This window comes from Macrobrachium nipponense, chromosome 7 (genome assembly GCF_015104395.2).
Source record: "Macrobrachium nipponense isolate FS-2020 chromosome 7, ASM1510439v2, whole genome shotgun sequence".
NCBI lineage: Eukaryota > Metazoa > Arthropoda > Malacostraca > Decapoda > Palaemonidae > Macrobrachium > Macrobrachium nipponense.
The window spans coordinates 16,392,315-16,412,950 of NC_061109.1; the positions used below are offsets into that span (position 1 = coordinate 16,392,315).

Genomic DNA, 20,636 nt, shown 5'->3' on the forward strand with positions numbered 1-20,636 from the left:
CATGTCCACTCATCACCTTCCCAGTGTTTATAAACACTCAAAGCAAAAGAATAACAATCGTTAAAACGATAGTTAACTAATACACAAAAGAGGAGGAGGAGGCGCAAAAACACTGAAACAATCGTAAAGCCACTTAACTTACGGTAACACAAGAGTAAACATACTCAACAAAAATTTAACTTAAAAGTAAACAAAAAAGTAAACAAAAAAGTAAACAAGGCTGATTTAAATCAACAAAAGAAATAATAATAGTTTTACGTTAACCTAATAGAGGGGTACCAACCCCGATAAATACTGGGGCTCAGCTGTTTAGTCTCTAGTAGATAAGACAGTTAAAAGGTTTGGGCAGTCCCTTCAGGAAAGTAATGCAACAAGTAAAAAAATGTGCAGTATTAAGTCAGCAAGGGTGGGATGGTCAGTGTTGCCATCTTAGGACATTGAGAATATGAGTAATCAGAGATATTTTAAACCCAGCCAATCAAAGGAGGCAAGAAACTGTGGTGCATGGTTAGGATTGGACATACAAGACTCACTCATGGATTCTTGATGTCCAGCAAAAATCTTCCATTCAGTGATGACTGCATTGTGCCCTTGACTGTGAGACATTTGCTGGTCGAATGTTCCAATCTTGGGAATCTAAATCATATGTTCTTTTCTTGGGGTTGTGAAAGAGAGGGACATTTCATCTTTGCAACAATTCTCTGGGAGGACTGTAATTTAGAGCAGCTATGTGTGTTTGTTAGGGAGGTAGGCCTCCTCAACAAAATTCAGATCATGTACGGTATGTATATATGTATGTACATTTGTTGATATTTCTCATAGAAAAATACCACGAATAATGGATAGATATGGTCTAGAGAGAAATCTGTGAATCCGGAGAATGCGAAAACGGGTCCACTGTATTGTCACCGATATGTACCTAACGGGTGGTGATAACCGAAAATCTTATCTGCAATTTTCAGTTATCGTCATGGTATTGGAACAGAACCAGGGACTTCCTGTATGGATATTTTAAGATATTTCTTAAGTGAGACTTTGAAAATTATTTATTTATTTATGTCTTTAATTTCTTATTTAATTTTATTACAGCATCAATAACCTAGATGTTGTGGCACCAGCTTTAATAGCCACAAATCAATTGATCAGTCAGTTACGTCACCTGCTTAATGTTCGCTCTTGTTGATGACCGTGCAATATGTTGCTCAAACTGTGATGCTTGTTATTATTTGCAAAGATTGATCAATACATTTACCAAATGGAGTGATCAAAATTGTTTAAAGCTTTCATCAACAGAAGACAGTGCTGTGTGAGATTCACCAGATGTAGGCATGTGTGGAAATACCAACTCTCATTGTAAAAGAAGGCCTTACATCATAGAAGTATGAAGTAAAAGTTCTAGTCATGATATTTGACTTTAAAGTAACATGGGCCCATCAATTAATGCTCCAAAGGTGAAGATCAAAAGTTATGTATGTAAATATTTTAAAGGTTGTTTCTAGATTAATTTGGGACTCTTGTAAAGAATCCCCTCAAAGATCATATTTGCCTTGCTCTGTATATCTAAACTAGAATATGGACATGAGTTTTATTTTTTAGCTTGTAAAACTAAGTTGGGGGAATTAGATTTAATGTAAAACTTGGGATTGAGAATAAGAATCGTCAGAGATATTTTAGACCCAGCCAATCAAAGACTATACACATAGATACTGATCACAATACACATAGATACTGATCACATACCACTCCATCTTAGAAGGTTGGAATTTGGGCCATGCTTGAAACTTGGCCCTTATTTAATGCCTTATAAGGGTCAAGGTCATTTTGACCCAATTACCTCTGTTTTATTGGTGTATGTGTTCTATTTATATTTCCTCTGGTAGGTAAGGAAAGAAAATGACTTGTTTTCTATGCTTTAGTATTCTGCCACTATAGAGTTGTCACTTGTAGTGTGTTATGGCTGTTCGAAAGTATTTTGATTGTTTTTTCTTGCACTGTACTGGAAAACTGGTATAGGATTTACCAAGAACGTGGATCCTAATAAGCCATGACCTTGTTCTTTTCATATAAGGAACTTAACAGGTATCTTGGGCTCAGATGAAGAAGAAAGAGCTCTTTGCCCTGTCAGAGCACTGAGGTGTTACCTGGAGAAAATGGTGAAGATCAGGGGATCCTCAAGTAACATCTGGTGTTCGGTCAAGAATCCCTTCTGTCTACTTTCCAAGAACAGTTTGAAGCTTTGAAAACGAAGGTCACAATTTGTTACACATCACAATTTATTACACAAGTCATCCATTGAACGAGTGATGGATATCTCCCTTTGATTCTATAACCATCTCATTTTATCCCTGAAGGCAACGACCAACTGGAGACTAGTTTTTGATGTATCAAGTCTCAGCAAGTTTATAACTTTGACAAGATTTTCTATGGAAACATTCATCTCAGCCATAGTGGTCATCCTTAGGGTCAATCCTAGTAGCCATCCAGAAGGAAGATTGGATGATTGGGCAGACATGTTTGACATTTACTTACTTTCATCCCATTATCCATCTTCTAAATCACAAGTTTCTCTGCATGTTTTGGCCTTGTTTTCCAGATTGGAATTGCTTTAACCTGATCAAGGCACCACAGTTACTCACAAGGTTACTAACATGAGTTGTCCAGGTGGTGTCGTTGTTGGGTGTCAGAATTTCTCCTTCACTTTGATGGCTGGCTAGCCCTGGCTAAATTTCTCAAAGGGATCTTTGAGGCCCAAAGATTTGATATTCAACTTCACTTGGAAGTTTGAAATATTATTGAATATAGAGAATTAACCTTAGTTCCATCCCAGATGATAGGCTGTCAGGGAATAAATGTATTCTTTGTTTCCAGGGTTTTTCATTAGAGAAAATATATTTGCTTCTTATGGCTCTCCAAGAGTCTTCAGAGGCCTGGCAAACCAAGAAATTGTTGTCTTTTCCAGGACACACGTCTTCTCTAGAGAAGTTAATCCCCCTTTCCTAATGGAGGATGAGACCAATTCTATTCCATTGGATGGGGGTGATTAGATTTAGCAACAAATTAGATGGAATCAAAATCAACCATTTACTTAAAGGAAGTATGACTCAACTTTCAACTTGCAATGATAGTTCCCCAGAACCTCATGAGATTCTATACATAATGCCGAGACAAAGATATTTATAAAAGCATTATTAATAGAATATTATTAGCAATATTAATAGAATAAGGTGGGACATTAATTACTAAGTCATTTGGGAACTGAATATTATTATAGCCTTTTTTAAAACCAGGCAGGAATAAACTTTAGTGACAAGTTACCATCCATTTGCATTGACATCTTATCTATTTAAGGTCATGGAAAGGATTTTAAATGTAAAATTAGTGTGGCAATTAGAAAAAAGGTACGTACTGTATTTTGTCACCCACCCAATACGGCTTTAGGAGAATGCCTCCAACAACTGATGTCCAGGTTGGAGGAGTGGATGGCAAAATAAAATTAAAGAGGTTGTGACCAAGATGAAAACAGCCTGAAAGAAAAAGTAGTGATGTAGCTGGAATTGAAGTTGGTGGTGCAAAGAATTTTTAGTACTGTCCATTGCATCTTTTAAGAAATTGAGCCTATAGTACAAATTTGGACTAATTGCTCCCCTCTTAGAATGTGAGTGATGAAATACCATTAAAAGAGTTATTCAAATTATTTCCATTTCTTTAGGTAGTCTGTATATAGCATCAGATATCACTAGGATGCCATTGATATCATTCCTAGTATACTATAGTGTATATGCAGCTGTGTATCTAATAACATTGTCTAGAAACAGACTGAATAAATTATTGTTCAGCTCATTGCTAGCTGAACCAAAATGGGATGATGTATTCCAAAGAAATATTAACATAGTTTGTCATTTTTTATCATACTTTTCCTTTGATTTTTATTTTAAAGTAAAAGTACATGTTTAGCAGTATTTGGATGACATATAGATTATAGAAATATCTTGCATGACTGTTCACTGAATACAAGAGAAACATCTAAGACTGTACTGTTAACTTTTAGGTGGTCCAGTGGCTTCAGGAAATATATGGTGAAGAAAGAATTCCTTTATATGAGAAAACAGAACGTAGTATCACCATCTTGTATAAGCTAATGAAGGAATGTAAAAGAGCAGAAGGCCAAGCAAGAATATTGACTGAAGACTACACCAGGAAAGCAGCAGAATATAATGCGGAAGGTTGGTTTTATAGTAATAATCCGGTGACTAAATAGTTTTGAATAATTTTCTTACTTCTGATTGATTCATATTTTTTTGTGTTTGTTTTGCCAATTAATTTTTTGTGGTATTTAGTCCTAATTTTTATCTTTAAACTGTTTGTCAGACCTTGAATGATATATGTTAGCCTCAATTCATGATTTCTATACATTATTTATGCATTCTATCAGTACTAGCAGTCTTAGTGCAGTTGTATATAATTGACTGAGAGTTAAGTGCCTCAAACAACCACTCATGGCAACCTTGGTTTATAGATTAGCATAGGAAAAGTTAACTATATAATAAAATAGTATTTCCTTACATCTTAAATAGCATAAGAAAAGTTAACTATATTAAAATAGTATTTCCTTACATCTTAAATAGCATAAGAAAAGTTAACTATATTAAAATAGTATTAGCCTTACATCTTAAATCAAATTCCTTGAGTCAAAGGTAGGAGTATCAACCAGTTTATATTTGGTTTAATATTTTTCCTTATTCTCATTTTTCTACTTTGTGTTAGCGAAGAGAGCATAATCTTTATGTATGTGTGCAAGAGCTGTACTACTGTGCTGTACTAAGGGACTGAAGATCTTAAAGATTCAGGATATTTAGACCTCTGATGAGAAATTATGAGGAATAGTTACTCAGAAAAGCAGTAGATAAAATTAATGGAAGTGAAAAGACAAGGACCAGTAGAAAGCCCCAGGAAACCATGAAAAGCCCATAGATGAAGGCCTAGACCAAATGGGAATTCAGGCAGAAAGTGCACAAGAAAGAAAACAGTGGAAAGAACTCATTCCACCTCTAAACCCATAAAAGGAAAACCTGATGTAGCAACATGAAAAATGGTATTCTAGTAGGGTTTTTTATTCTTCTTAGTATATTTATCAGCTAAAGACATTTCAGCGCTCATATTTTTACTTCTTATCATTTGGCTATGTTAGTATCCACATCAGCCACATCAGCACTTATTTTTCATTAAAGAATCTGTGAAGCTCAGTAACTTGGCTTGTTAGTCAAGCTGGACTACTACTTTTTCAAACTATTAAAGTACTGGGTATTAGTTTCAAAGGCCCATTCAAAGAATACCTGCATGAGTGGCATACACTTCTGGCACATGTCTGAAGAGATTATCTGAGTTAGGAAAATTGAGAGGTTCAAATGATCTTGACCTACATGTCCGAATGGAAAATAGGCTGTAGATCCTGACCACAAGCAATCTTTTCCCACATTGTTGTGGTGTGCCTTTGGTTCTTCTACCAAACTGCACAATCGTAATTTTCTAAAACCTTTTTCTGTGATAATGGACTTTCTTTGTCTGGAAAGTTTTGTTTTATGCCAGTGATTTACAGTTTTCATTGTATTACTTTCAATGATTTTTAAGCGGTACATAATTATGCATCCCTTCCTTACAGTTTTCATCACTGTATACACACACATATGTGTATGTATATTAACCCTTAAACGCCGAAGCGGTAAAAAAAAAATGTCTCCTGTGTGCCGGAGACGTTTGAGAGTGACCGCGGAAGCGGAAAAAATATTTTTTTCAAAAAATCACAGCGCGCTTAGTTTTCAAGATTAAGAGTTCATTTTTGGCTCCTTTTTTTGTCATTGCCTGAAGATTAGTATGCAACCATTAGAAATGAAAAAAAATATCATTATCATATATAAATAATGCGATATATGATAGCGCAAAAACGAAATTTCATATATAATTGTATTTAAATCGCGCTGTGCGCAAAACGGTTTAAGGTAACAAGTTACTTTTTTTTCGTTGTAATATAACACTAAATTGCGATCATTTTGGTATATAACACATTGTAAAACAATAAAAGCAACACAGAGAAAATATTATCACAAAATAAAGCATGAATTCGTAACGCGCGTACGTAAAGAAATATTTTTTTCAAAAATTCACCATAAATCTAAATATTGTCCTAGAGACTTCCAATTTCTTTCAAAATGAAGACAAATGATTGAATATTACTATACTGTAAGAATATTAGCTTACAAATGCAGTTTTCAACCATATCTGACGAGTTTAAAGTTGACCGAATGTCGAATTTTTTTTATATTTTTTTATATGCAATTATTTCAGAAATAAGAAAAGCTACAACTTTTAAATATTTTACGTTTTATTCTACATGAAATTGCGCACATTTTCATATATAAAACTCTATGAAAGGCCTAATATGAAACGGAGCAAATATTCCGAGAATGGGACTCACGCATTTCGGAGATTTGTGGCGGAGAATCCGCGCACGGAGGGAAGAAAGTTATTTTTTTTAAAAATTCACCATAAATTTAAATATTGTGCTAGAGACTTCAAATTTGTTTCACGATGAAGATAAATGACTGAATATTACTCGACTGTAAGATTTTTATCTTACAATTGCGTTTTTCGACCATTTCGGTAGAGTCAAATTTGACCGAACGTGGTTTTTTTTCTATTTATCGTGATTTATATGCAAATATTTCGAAAATGAGAAAAGCTACAACCTTCACTATTTTTATTGTTGTATTTATACATGAAATTGCGCACATTTTCATATACAACATTATATAACGGCTAATTTAAAATGGTGCAAACATTACCACAATCGCACATATGATTTTTTCGGAAGAGTTACCGCATGGACGTAAAGAAAATGTTATTTTTTTCATAAATTCACCATAAATCGAAATATTGTGCTAGAGACTTCCAATTTGTTGAAAAATGAAGGTAAATGCTTGAATATTACTAGAATATAAGAGTTTTAGCTTACAATTGCGTTTTTTGACCATTTCGGTAGAGTCAAAGTTGACCGAAGGTTGAAAATTTGTCACTTAACATTATTTATATGAAAATATTTCAAAATTGATAAAAGCTACAACCATGGGTTGTTTTTAGTTGTATTGTGCATGGAATTGCGCACATTTTAATATATAAAACTTTATGTAACAGCTAATTTAAAATGGTGCAAACATTACCACAATCGCATGTATGTTTTTTTTCGGAAGAGTTACCGCGCGGACGTAAGGAAAAAGTTTTTTCATAAATTCACCATAAATCGAAATATTGTGCTAGAGACTTCCAATTAGTTGCAAAATTAAGGTAAATGATTGAATATTACTAAAATATAAGAGTTTTAGCTTACAATTGCGTTTTTCGACCATTTCGGTAGAGTCAAAGTTGACCGAAGGTTGAAATTTTGGCACTTATCGTTATTTATATGAGAATATCTCAAAACTGATAAAAGCTACAATCATGAGTATTTTATTGTTGTATCCTACATAAAAATGCACACATTTTCATATATAATACACCATGTAACGGCTAATTTAAAATGGTAAAAAAATTATGTCAAAGTGACGAAATAATTTCCGAGATGTGTCACAGATACTTTTTAGTGCGACAAGAAAGAAATTCGCGCTTGCGCGTCTGCGTAACGATTGTAAACAAAACAACACCTTGATCCGTGAACTCCCAGCATCCCCCAAGGCGCGTGATTCAAGAGTTTTCGGCTGGTAGGCCTAAAAATATTTTTCCACAAATTTTTAAAAAAACTTTTGTATGTCGACGTAAAATACGTCCAGTCGGCACCCGAGAGACAAAAAATGTCGACGTAAAATACGTCCAGTCGGCGTTTAAGGGTTAATAGCATAGCCACTGTTTGTCCTCAAAGGAGTTACATTCTCATGGTCCCCCCAGGGGACCATAAGGCAGATCAACCAATTACAAAAATTCCCTTATAGAAGTTTCTCTCAGCCTGAATAGTGCTTGTTGACATAGTGATAGAATATAAAGGATTCAGAACAGGAGTCCTCTGTCTCTTGTAATACAATGATTACCTAGGCTCTACATCTTACTCACACAGATGTAATAACAACATAATTCAGCGTCATCCCCATGTCTGCTTCCTGGAGTTGTTGGATGTTTTTCCATCATAGAGTATTGAAACCTCCAAAATAGACTCACATTTTGTCTGTCCTAGACAGTATGATTGCAATGTTTTATATCAAGAGGCTGAGCCATGCTCGGTCCCTCTCAAGTCAATAATTGCTAACTTGCCTCCACATCTGGAAGTGGACCTATTTTCCACATGCAAAAACCATCAACTTCCAGTGTATGTGTCAATAGCAATGAGATGTATTCCATTTGTTCTAGTCTTGCAAGAACACGGAGGACAATATACTATCTTTTTCTTAGTGGCCCAAATTAGCTGAACAGTCATTGGTTCATTTTGCTTCAATAACAGTCACGAAAATAGATTCCATTACAGAGCCATGACCTTCACGGTGGATTTTTAAATTCTAGTCTACCGTGAAGATTATTTACCTAACATTGCTTGGTACCCATTGCAAAAACTACAGACTTCATCCATCCAACACCCTGTCCATATAGAAAATGTGGTTAGATTACCTCCATGCTGATAGCCCAGTCAAAATCTGTTGAAACAGTTTTACATTTTATTGCAGTGGATATCTTTTGAAGTCAAGTACCTTACTATCACAACAGTCACAGCATACAAGGCAGAATAGCATTGTTGGAGCCCTTGCTTTGTGGTTTTGGAATTGATTCTAATATATAGAATTTGTTAATTTTCTTCTTGTCTTTGCATTGAAAAGGCTAGCTACTGCAAGGTTTCCCATTACCTGGTCCCTGAATAAGGTTCTTAGACTCCTGTCATCCCTTCAGTTTAGTGGGCCCAATAACTCGTATGCTCCAAAAGGCAGTGTTCTTGACCATTTTGGCATCAGGAGCTTGGATTAGTAAACTGTTATTTTGTGGCCTATCATTCCTGGTCAAAAATTAGGACCTTTTATTAAAGGGAAAAATCCCCTTTTCTGGTAAGGGAACTCAGTATTTCAGGTAAAACATTATGCCCGGTTCAAGCACTCAAGGTGTACCTAAATGTCACAGCAAAGATCCCAGATGGTTCCCTTTTTCCTATACCTTGCACACACAAACCATTTGCTCTACATGGGCTAAAAATTATTATAGTGTCCCTCATGTGACCTACACTCCTCTTGTAAGTTGCATGACAGCCAAAAGATGAATATACTGTTAAAATTCCTTGGAAATGTTTCTTTCATAGATGTCTCTAAGTGTACAGTTTTTTTAATAGTTTTATCACAAAAAGTGCATTTTATGATGAAATAAAAAAAAAAAACCAGGAATGTGTGGATATTTCTCATAGAAAAATATTGCGAATAGGCGAATTTTCTGTGAATAATCTGGGGAAATGTTCCCGAGAGAAATCCACGAATGTGTGAGTCCGCAAATCCGGAGAACGCGAATACGGGGGGTCCACTTTAGTATCAAACAAATCCACCACTGGGGCTTCCTATAAAAGCCACATCACTTTGCCAGTACTAGGGTGCATTATAGGGAAACTCCTTTATATTTGCTGCAGTTAGCATGAGTGAACTTAGTAGTTGTGGTGCCAGAAAATGCCTATAAGATTAATTAATCATCTGCGGATTAGAACGCAACTGTAAGGCATTTTTGATCAAATGTCCTGTCTTAGGGATCTGAGACTGATATCTCTCCCAAGATGTGAAGTGGGGATGACAGGTACATTCTTGCCAATGATTTTGGAGAGGAGTTAAACTGAAGTGGTGTTTTAGTTTTTCCAGGAGCAACAAATATGTTTTAATGTATTTTAAGTAAGGTAGTAATATGATGACTTTTTATATGAGCTCTAACTCGAGTTGTTTTAATTTTGTTACTGAAGCTGGTCTTCTGTACCAGAGTCAAGTTTTATCATATTTTAAGTTTTACTTCACGAACAAGGTTCTTTGAGGGGTTGTGAAATATGTTCCTTGAGGGAAACTCAAACCTGCTAATTGGCTCATTTTCTTTATCCTTGGGGTTTACCAAGCCTCCCAATGAACCACTTAAAAAAAGCATTACTAGATGTCACACTGAAGACTGACTTTCTCCTGGTGTCTCAAAGATCTGTTGGCATTTTGCCAGCCCATTTTTGAGATGGGTTGGCAAGATTCATGTGCTGTCTAGGGAGATCACACGCATATAATAAAGTTAAGACATGAGTGGAATTGTAATTTTCACTTCACATCATAATAAAGACCAAAACTGCAAGGAATTAGGATCATATTTCAAATCCTTTCACCACCCATTCCGTGTCTTCTGTCCTGAGTAACAAAGGCAGCCTTATGGTCCTTCACTGCAGGGACTTTTCAGCACTACCTGCAAAGAACCAGGGCCTACATGGTGACAACTATTATTGATTGAGGCAGGTCATCTTGAAAATCCACAGTAGTATGTCAGATAATGAAACACAACAGCTATGAGTAGAAGTCCACAAAATCGGAGCTCACTCTATTTCTGTTGCTTTTGAAATTACTTTCAGTATGACATGGCTATCTTTTCTATTTGATATGCAATTAACCTGGTGATGCCCAATTCACCTTTTCTATTTTTTTCTTTTCAAGAGATATTACATAAAAATGGCTGGTTGTAGTATATTTATTTAGACTGGTAGTCATAACAAATTATACGTTACCTTGGAGAGGTTTTGGGATCCTCGATCTTTTGCTTTATAACTTCATCCTCATTAATCCATTGATAGTAGTTGGGGGGCACAGAACTTTTGAGTTATAGTATCTGTCTCGCATGGTATATCTATTTTGCTATTTATACTAAGAGAAATATTTAGGAACTTTTTTATTTCTTTATATATTATGTTATTGGGATAGCCATTAATTTTGAAATAGTTTAACAGAAACTTTATTTCTGAGTCAAATGCCTGCCAAGAGCTGCAGAGAGAATATGCTCTATGTATTAAAGTCTTAATGTTATTTATTTTGAAGTTAAAGAATGTAGCATTTTGGAAATTCATTCCAAGACCGGTAAAAGTAGACTTTCTAAAAATGCTAAAACTTAAGAGCGACTTATTGTTTGTGGTAGTTTTTGTAATGAAGAAAATAATATTCTTAACTTTTTAGATGTAAGCATTACAAAAACTTCCACAAACAATAAGTCGCTCTTAAGTTTTAGCATTTTTAGAAAGTCTACTTTTACCGGTCTTGGAATGAATTTCCAAAATGCTACATTCTTTAACTTCAAAATAAATAACATTAAGACTTTAATACATAGAGCATATTCTCTCTGCAGCTCTTGGCAGGCATTTGACTCAGAAATAAAGTTTCTGTTAAACTATTTCAAAATTAATGGCTATCCCAATAACATAATATATAAAGAAATAAAAAAGTTCCTAAATATTTCTCTTAGTATAAATAGCAAAATAGATATACCAAGGGTTAATAAACTAACTATGTATTTTAAATTTCCATTTATAAGTGATCCTTGTTCTAAATACGTTACAAGAGAACTAAGAAATGTTTTAAGTATAGTTTTCCCCACATTAACCCCAAGTTAATATTTACCAACAACCATACTATCCAAGCGTTGTTAAACCATAAAGATAAACTACCTTCAGACCTTTTGTCTGGCATCACCTATATTTACAAGCCAACCAGATCACCAATTTTACAGCACATAGAGGAATGTAATACAGGTAGAAGATTGGAAAATTTTAGTGTGCTTGGTACTTTTAGAGAAGAGTCATTATTGAGAATCTCTGAGTCGATAGAAATATTTTTAAGGAAACCAGATCTTAACCTTGACAATTCATCTTATCCCCTGCTTTTAATATATATCATTCAGTCATTCATTTGTAGTGTAAACTTTCCATCTCTGTCTTTCCCACCATTCTGTTTTTAGTATACGGTTGTAATTTATTTTAAAGAGCTTATATTTATTTTTTTTAGTATGCTGGTACAATTTATTTTAAAGATTTTAACCATTATCGTATTGTTGCTACTTTTACTCAGCTTTATCAGCCAATAATTACATAATCTTGTAACTACCATTAAAATACTGTAATGTCTCTTTTAGGCTTGAAAATGTTGTTATGAAGAAACAACGAAACACGTTGCAATAAAAATGTGGTGTCTCTTAACCTACACTCTTCTTTTCCTACTGAGATTGAGATTCCCAAAACATCTGTCTACTTTCAAAAGAGTTTTTGTTGCTGATTTCAGGTGAATTTCAACTGCCAGTAACTAAGTCTCTCTCTCTCTCTCTCTCTCTCTCTCTCTCTCTCTCTCTCTCTCTCTCTCTCTCTCTCTCTCTCTCTCTCTCTCTCTCATCAGAGGAAAATGCCTGTAAGAGAGTTGTATTTTTTTATTGATTTCAAAAGGCATTTTAACTAACAGTAGTTGGGGGTTCTTTCTTTTTATTTTCATCATCAGTCAGCTGATCTCATTGACTGATATCAAGGATATGCATACATTTTTCTTGACACCTTCACTTCCATGTAGCCTAAGCCACTTCACCAGAACTTGATCTGCTTCAGATCTTTTTCCAACCTTCATTGTTGTCCGTTCACACATCTGTTGTTTTTAGTCACTGTCAGTAGAGAAACTATAATTTTCCTTTGTGTTTCTTTACATCATAAATATTTGAAGAGCCAGTGTTGTATAATCAACTCAAGCTTCTCACTGAAACACCACTGTCAAGTTTTTCAGTCCATCCCTATCTTTAATAGACAAGTACAGTGTTCTTCACACAAAAAGCATTTCCTTTGGTAACTGGAGCCATGACAGATCCTAAAAGGCTATGATAAATAAAAAAGTTGGGAATGGTTTATGTATTTGTGTTTACAACACTAAAGTTTTTTGTGCAGCAATATTACCAACAGTGTTTTTGCAGCAAATAGTGACAGCCCAGGAAATTTAAGGTTACAAAAGTTGAAATTAGTGCTTAATCTGATTAACTACTTGCAACATAGACTAATTTTAAATTCGTTGGAAGAAAATAGGATCAACAGAAAAGAGATATTTACTTTAGAATCCCTTTTATCTTTAGTTTTTATTTTACAATTTGTTTTTATTTACAGCTCAGCAGCTTCAGAAATGGCGGGAAACTGCAGAGTTACATCCAAGTCAATTGACACCAGAAAACCAGAAGTCTTTACAGGCCCTTGCACAAACTGCAAATGTAAGGAAATTTCATAATCATTGTTCATTGTTAACAATCTTTTCTCCTAAAAGAGAACTATAACTTTACAATATAAGGTTATAGTTACCATCTTAACAGTACTGAACAATATGCCATTTTAAAATAATTAGGAAGTCATGTGTTTATTACAGATTTGCTTATTTATTTATCACAAAGTTGTTTAACAAGACCACTAAATCACATTCTATAGACAAATAGGGTTTTTTTAATAACATAAAATTGTATGAAGGTAAAGTTGAAGGAATTTGTCAGCTTTATGGGAACAGACCAAAGTAGTACAGTAAGAGGCAGATGGCAATACAGCTGGGCCTATAAAGGCTGCTGCAAAGTACCCTTGTTGCTGTCCAAGGCACACTGTTTCTTAACTATTAAATATTTTCTTGCAACTCGTGCAGCACAATGTGTTGCATTACCAGAAATATAAGTTACAATGAATAAGTTCCTTTATAACTAGGGTAATGTCATTGGTGTTATAAATATTGTATGAGACAATTATGGTGTTAGTGAAGGGTATGAGTAAGGGTCAGAGTTCACAGCCTTACTAATTTATTCAGATAAGAAACGCAGGTCAGTAGCGCTTGATGATTTAGGAAATGTAGCGCATGAAATCAAGCAAGTAGAAACAGAGATTAAATACCGGAAGATAAGTCGACCCCCCAATTCTGAGTAAATTTTTATGGTTTTAACTAATGTCGGGTATATTAGTCGACCTATAAAATGTGAGGCCAACTGTACGCTCAAAATAAGCAGCAGGGTAAAACGTATCATATAAAATAACCTGAATGTTATTACAGTATATATGTTGCTCTACTTACCATAAGAAATACAGGTAATATACTCGGTATATTAACAAATCTGTGTAATATATAAAAGATGAATACCGGCAAATATGATTAGAAATGACGAAACGAAAGATACGTTACTCGAGTGTAATGTAAACAAACAAAGCGCTAACTAACGCTGCATAGCATAACAGCCTACGTATTTATGTATGTACAAACTGCCACTCAAGTTAATGTTTTGATTGGGTTGTTAAAACGATGTGCCGGTATTCTATTACGTATTATGTTGGAATATTCCTTGACCATTGGCTCTTCTATGCCATAAACAGGCTCATTTGAGGGAAAACAAACCTGCAGTTAATTCACCAGATTCAAACTGGAATCCTTATGATGAAACCGTGAATGATAATTTGTTTGATGAATTGTTTAATTCAAGTGACGATGACTCAAGTCATTTTGAAGGATTTTAAATACGTATTTACTATTGAATACAAATTTTTTTCTTTTATTTAAAGTGATAAATAGACTTCATACCATAAATATTTTTTAACAATACCCCGGTAAATACAAAACTGTCAAAGTGAATGCATCCTTCTCGTTCTCAATTACTGTACTACAAATGGCTACGCAATGTTTACTCTTGCTGTGCGATTGGGGTTTCTTCAAGTTACTTTGATTTTTTTCATTTTATTTAAGGTAATGGATGTTCTAATGTATTATTATTGTCGTATTACAGTGTGAAATGTTTTTAATACTGGTATTTACATACATAGTTACCTCAACAAGGCTGTCATTGTTATTAGCCAACTGTAAAGCCTGGATTCCTGTACCGATATGCCAAAATAATAAAGATTCACTTTTTGTTACCGTTAGATAAGTCGACCCCCTAATTTTGGCATGATTTTTTTGGGCTAAAGGGTCGACTTATACGCCGAAATATACGGTACTATGACTTGGAAACATACATATGAATCAGTACATAATATGTCCAGGACTGATATTAAGGTACATATGGCTGAAAAGCTGACAGTGCAATACATAAAATGATGACAATACATTTGGTATGACTCTAATAATAAAGAGATAAATATATGTACAAAAGATGCTTGACGGATGTGGTTTGTTTTGTCTGCACATTGGCGTGAGGGGTCGTTGTTGTGGGATTACTGGCTGGTGCGATGGTGTTTGGGGTCCACATGTTGACCCTACAAGACTCCTCCTCCCTTGGAGAGGCCTATTGTTGTAGGTCGGTGTCTGGTATGTATGCGGGTTTCAGACGATTGATGGAAACTCACAATGTTCTGCTGTTTACTGTCATCTGGTATGCCTTGTGTCATCTTTGGATAATGCAGTATGGTCCCAAGTTGGCTGGCAAGAGGACTGTTCTGTGTGCCTCTTCCTGTATGAATGCACATTATGCATTTTGCAGCTCATTGGTGATGTATACATTTCTGGTCACATGGTAGGTTTTCTTGGCTGGCATTAGCTTCTCTATTACTTTTCGAGTGTCGGATAGTGATGTTTGGCTTGTTTGATCTTGAAAGATATCTGCTAGCAATGTTAGTGCTTGGCTGTATAGGACTTCTGCTGGAGATGCATTGAATGCTGTATGCAGCGTTGTTCTTAGGCCAAGTAGGACCCACGGTAATTCCTTTCTCCAGCTCCTGCTTTGACATCTGGTGGTGAGTGATGCTTTTAATAACTAGTGTAGCCTCTTGATGATGCCACCAGCTTCTGGGTTATAGGCTGTTGTGTATGTTATGTTTGTCCCTAAACTGTCTGTGAGGGCATTCCACAGAGTAACATAAAGTTGGCTCCCCTGTCACTTGTGATCTGTGGGACTCCGTGCCTGCTGACTCATCCAATGAGTGCTTTACACAGCTTTCCACTGTTTGTTGTTGTATTGATATTGCTTCGCGCCACCTGGTATGTCTTTGTATGACTGTAAACAGGTATCTGTACCCATCGGAGTGGGGTATGGGTCCCACTATGTCAAAATGGATGTGGGCAAGTCGGTGGTGTGTTGTGTTAAACTCTCCTATCCCGCTTTCAACGTGTCTTTTGATTTTTGACGTCTTGACACGGAATGCATTCTCTTGTCTAGTTTTTTACATCTTTCTTCATTCCTCACCAGGTGTACTGCTCTGCTATGATTCGGGTGGTTAACCGGCCTGATGAGTGGGACAGGTTGTGGGCGAGTGTGAAGGCTTTTCTTCTTAAGGCCTTCTGGCAGTTAGGGCCGAGGGCGTCTGGTACTCATTTCGCAGGCGATGGCCATCTCTCCACTTTTGAATGACAGGTTGCTCCATGTAAGGGTTGGGTTGTCCTGCCAGAGTTGCTGTAGACCTGCGTTGTCTCTTTGGGCTTCTGTTATTTTGGGATAGGTATCCCAAGCTGTATGGTGTTGATGCAGTATTTTTATAGTGCACCTGCCACGGTGTTTGCTGAACCTTTCAGGTATTTGATGGTGCAGGAGCGTTCAGCTATTGCTGCTGGTGCTGTTGTTGCCTTGCTGACCGTGTGTCTGCTGACTTTGTGAAGGTGTGCACAAAGGGTTGATGGTCTGTTTGCACTAGGAACTGTCGTCTCTTGAGCATGTGGCGGAAGTGGCGGACGCCTTTTTGATTCCTAAGAGCTCCTTGTCAAAAGTGGAGTATTTCTGTTATGCTACGATTAGCTTCTTGCTGAAGAATGCCAGGAGGTGACAGCCATCACCTGTGTCCTGCTTGAGTACAGCACCCATCGCTGCGTTACTTGTGTCTGTTGTCAACGTGAGGGACCTATGGAGGAGAGGAAAAATTAATGTGGTTACAGAGGTTATCACTTGTTTTGCTAAGAGGAATGCGTATCTTAATTTTTTTACCAATTAAACTTTTCATGTTTTCCTTTTTGGCATTTGTGTATGGGTCTCATTATTCTAGCAATGTTAGGTATAAATCTGTGGTAATAATTGATTAGTCCTGAAAATTGATTTTACTTTAATGGTTTAATGCCTACTGGACTTACTTGATGTCCCAGGGATCCCACCATTTTCTTTGCCCATTCACATTTGTCTTCCCTTACTATGAGTCTGTTTTCTTTGAGTATCTGTACGTAGTACTTTCTTGACGCCTTTGAGATGTTGCATGAGGCTGGGGGACAAATATAAGGATGTCATCGACGTAGACTACACATAATGGAAGGTTACAAGCAGTTCGTCCCTAAGTCTTTGGAATGTTGCCCCTGCATTATGAAGGCCTTAACAGCTGTAGTTGAACGTATAGGAGTCAAAGGGGGTGATGATTGTGGTCTTTTTTTATATCATCCTTCGCTACTGGGACTTGGAAGTATCACTTCAGCAGATCTGTTTTCGTGAAGAGCTTTGCTCCGTTCATTTGGTTGGTTATATCTGCTATGTTTGGCAAGGGATCTATCTGGCTTTGTTTTGTTGCTTGGTCGCTGGCAGTCTCAGCACTGGCACCATGTTTCATCAGGTTTTGGTACCATGTGGAGGGGTGATGCCCATGGGCTGGAGGCTTTTTGGCATATTCCTGCTTCCTCCATCTCTTTGAATGCTTGTATGGCATAGGCAAGCTTCTCTGTGGCTAAAAGTCTGAAGCGTGAGTGGTTCGGGTGTCCCACAGTTTCTATATGATGTTGGTTATGTTTTGCTGGTTTGGTTAAGTCGTGTTGAAAGTTGTCTTTGAAGACCTCTCAGTAGTCTTGTAATACAGTGGACCCCCTGTATTCACGTTCTCCGGATTCACGGACTCATGCATTCGCGGATTTCTCTCTGAAACATTACTCACGGGAAATTCACCTATTTGTGGCACTTTTTTATGAAAAATATCCACAAATTTCTGGTTTTTTTCATCAATTTCATCATAAAATGCACTTTTTGTGATAAAATTATTAAGAAAATCAAGTATACAAGTTCTTAGTGGGTTTTTCTTAAGTTTTAACTAACAAAAAGGGTGTTTTAATCATTTTTATAGAGGTTCCAACCACTATTTGCGGGTTCTAACTATTTGTGGGGGGTCTGGTGTACATCCCTCACGAATACGGGGGAACACTGAAGTTGTCGTATTTTTGCCAGTGGGGCAGCTGTAGACCCCGGCTATTTGCGAACTCACTCACAGTCAGTCCCCGGTTATTGGCTGGGTCTCTGTTTTGACAGCTTGATAATAAGTGAAAATCACCGATAACCGAAAGTTGGCGGTTTATGGTGCTTATGGCACCGATAACCGGATTTTGGCACCAATAACCGGTTAATGGCACCTCTGTTAGGTAAGTATCAGCACCGACAACCATATTAATAATAGAAATAATAACTGCAAACCTGAAAGTGTTTGTGAACTATTAGAATACAGTGGTCCCCCCGTATTCGCAGGGGATGCATACCAGACGCCCCCATGAATAGTGAGAAACCGCCAATGTTTGGAACCCCTATAAAAATGCTAAAAACAGCCTATTTTGTTAGTTATAACTCAAGAAAAACCCACTAAAAATTTTCATACTTGGTTTTTTTGATAGTTTTATCACAAAAAGTGCATTTTATGATGAAATTGATAAAAAAAACTAAGAATTTGTGGATATATTTCTCATAGAAAAATACCGCAAATGTGCAAATTTTCCGTGAATAATGCGGGGAAACGTTCCCAAGAGAAATCCGCGAATGTGTGAGTCCGCGAATCCAGAGAATGCGAATATGGGGGTCCACTGTACTCAGTGAATTCATATATACTGACACAAAGAGTGATTCTGACTACTGCTTGAGACCCTAATACTAATACGTATATGGTGTACTTGCCTTGCTGACTGTCATTCATTTCACATATTTCAGTGGAAGGCAGCACCCAGGAATATATGCATGACTAACATACATTAATGGCATACATTCAAGTAATAGACTTGGGGTGAAATAACTTGATTCTACATGCTTGGAGCATAAGCATTTTGGTTAATTATGATCATTCCTTTATTTCAGATTCTAGATGTTCAGACTCCCTCCAGTACCAATATTATCTTGGCAATGAATCAATTAGAAATGGAACGTATGCAGGTATGTAAAGGTGATTAACATTCAAAATGAAACAAACTTATCTTTAACAGAAGTCTCAAAAGATTGTTGAGATGGGTTATAAATAGATGAGAGTACCTTACAATAGTTTTGTAAATGCTGTATGGGTTAAAGTTTATCTTTATTTTGGTGTGCCAAACAATGGCAAATGTTCAACTACAGAAATAATTTTAAGGGCCAGCCTAGTGTATTAGGACTGAATTCCAGAAACAAAGCTGTATTCACTCCACTTAACCCCTAAGAGCCGGGCTAAAAAATCAATATTCAGCACCCCAGGTTTGGTAAACTGAGGTTGGTCAATTTAAGAAAAAAACACATCAATGGAAAAGGGAAGATATGCAAATGCACAGGGTGTAAAAAAAATCAAAGATTTTCCCTACCTTTTACTAAAAGTTGAAAATTACTATTTACAACCTATTGTAGGGCCTCTTTTACAAGACAGTCGTAAATTTGACTAAGTTATACATATTTTTTTCTAATTAATTAATTTAACCCTTTGAATACGACTGGGTCGTATACGATACGTTTCCTAAGGTATCCCAGAACACGGGTGTATCGTATACGGTCACTGGCAATTTCCTTTCATGTGGAAGACTGATGATTGAACTACTGGCCTGTTTTTTCTTGATATGGTTACAATCTGCCAGTTGTCATACTGTGAATTCATATAAATGTGTGCATTTCCCTAAAATTCATTATTTCTCATCAATATGTTGTAGGAGGAGGAGTCAAGCGTACGACATCTTCGAGCTTGACCGCCGGCAGATCGAGAGAAGAGCTCTCGATGACGATAATTATTTTGTAGACTTTCTCGGTTAATTTTCTAGATATGAAAATGAATGGGATTTAGAAGACATTTAAATGAATAATTATACGCCTGGTGCAAGAGACAGGGATGAAATTTCAACCGACAGTGAAAATAACGAAAATCTGCTACCTAACGAAAGTAACGGTGTTGAAAGAAGTCGGATACAGCGACTGCGAGTTGACTCAGGTGATGTGGGAGTGGGTTGCCAGTAAGTTCCAGCCCGAGATTTCGTATTTGACGGCAGTGGCAGGGCATTACGTCAAGATGTAATGCGGAATGAAAAATTCAAAGGAAGTACTCCGAAGTTACAGATCATTGTTTTTAAATTTTTTCGATAACGACTTTTATGTGGCTGACACGAGAGAGACAAAACCGTCTTATCAAAGATTCCTTGTTGATTACAATTGGAGATGCAGTACCAAAATATAGGCGAAAGTTTGCCCAGGTTACTGTGAACGAAATGGTACGCTTCCTGTGTGTGATTATGATCATGTCGCATCTAAGTAAACGTCGCATCGTTGATTACTTGATTACGCTTGAGGCAAACTAGACAAAAGGAGAATGAGAAGGCTGATGGCAAGGGACAGATTTCATCGAATTCTAGCTCTACATTTTCATTGACAATTCACAAGGGAAAAAAAAAACATTTCGTTTGATAATTACAGGAGAGACCCAGATAAAATGAAATAAAATAGATAAATAAACTGTGTTCGTC

General features: G+C 36.3%; 1 protein-coding gene across 1 annotated transcript in view; it reads left to right on the forward strand.

The window, feature by feature from the left end:
- The first annotated feature begins 1,355 nt into the window (after positions 1-1,355).
- LOC135217340 (HAUS augmin-like complex subunit 1) overlaps positions 1,356-20,636 on the forward strand; it is a 45,020-nt gene continuing 25,739 nt past the window's right edge. Inside the window, exons 1-4 of the mRNA XM_064253146.1 lie at positions 1,356-1,451; positions 4,049-4,223; positions 13,151-13,251; positions 19,021-19,095. Of these exons, the coding sequence (XP_064109216.1) occupies positions 1,425-1,451; positions 4,049-4,223; positions 13,151-13,251; positions 19,021-19,095 (378 nt within the window). The 5' untranslated portion in view covers positions 1,356-1,424. The remainder of the gene's footprint in view (positions 1,452-4,048; positions 4,224-13,150; positions 13,252-19,020; positions 19,096-20,636) is intronic.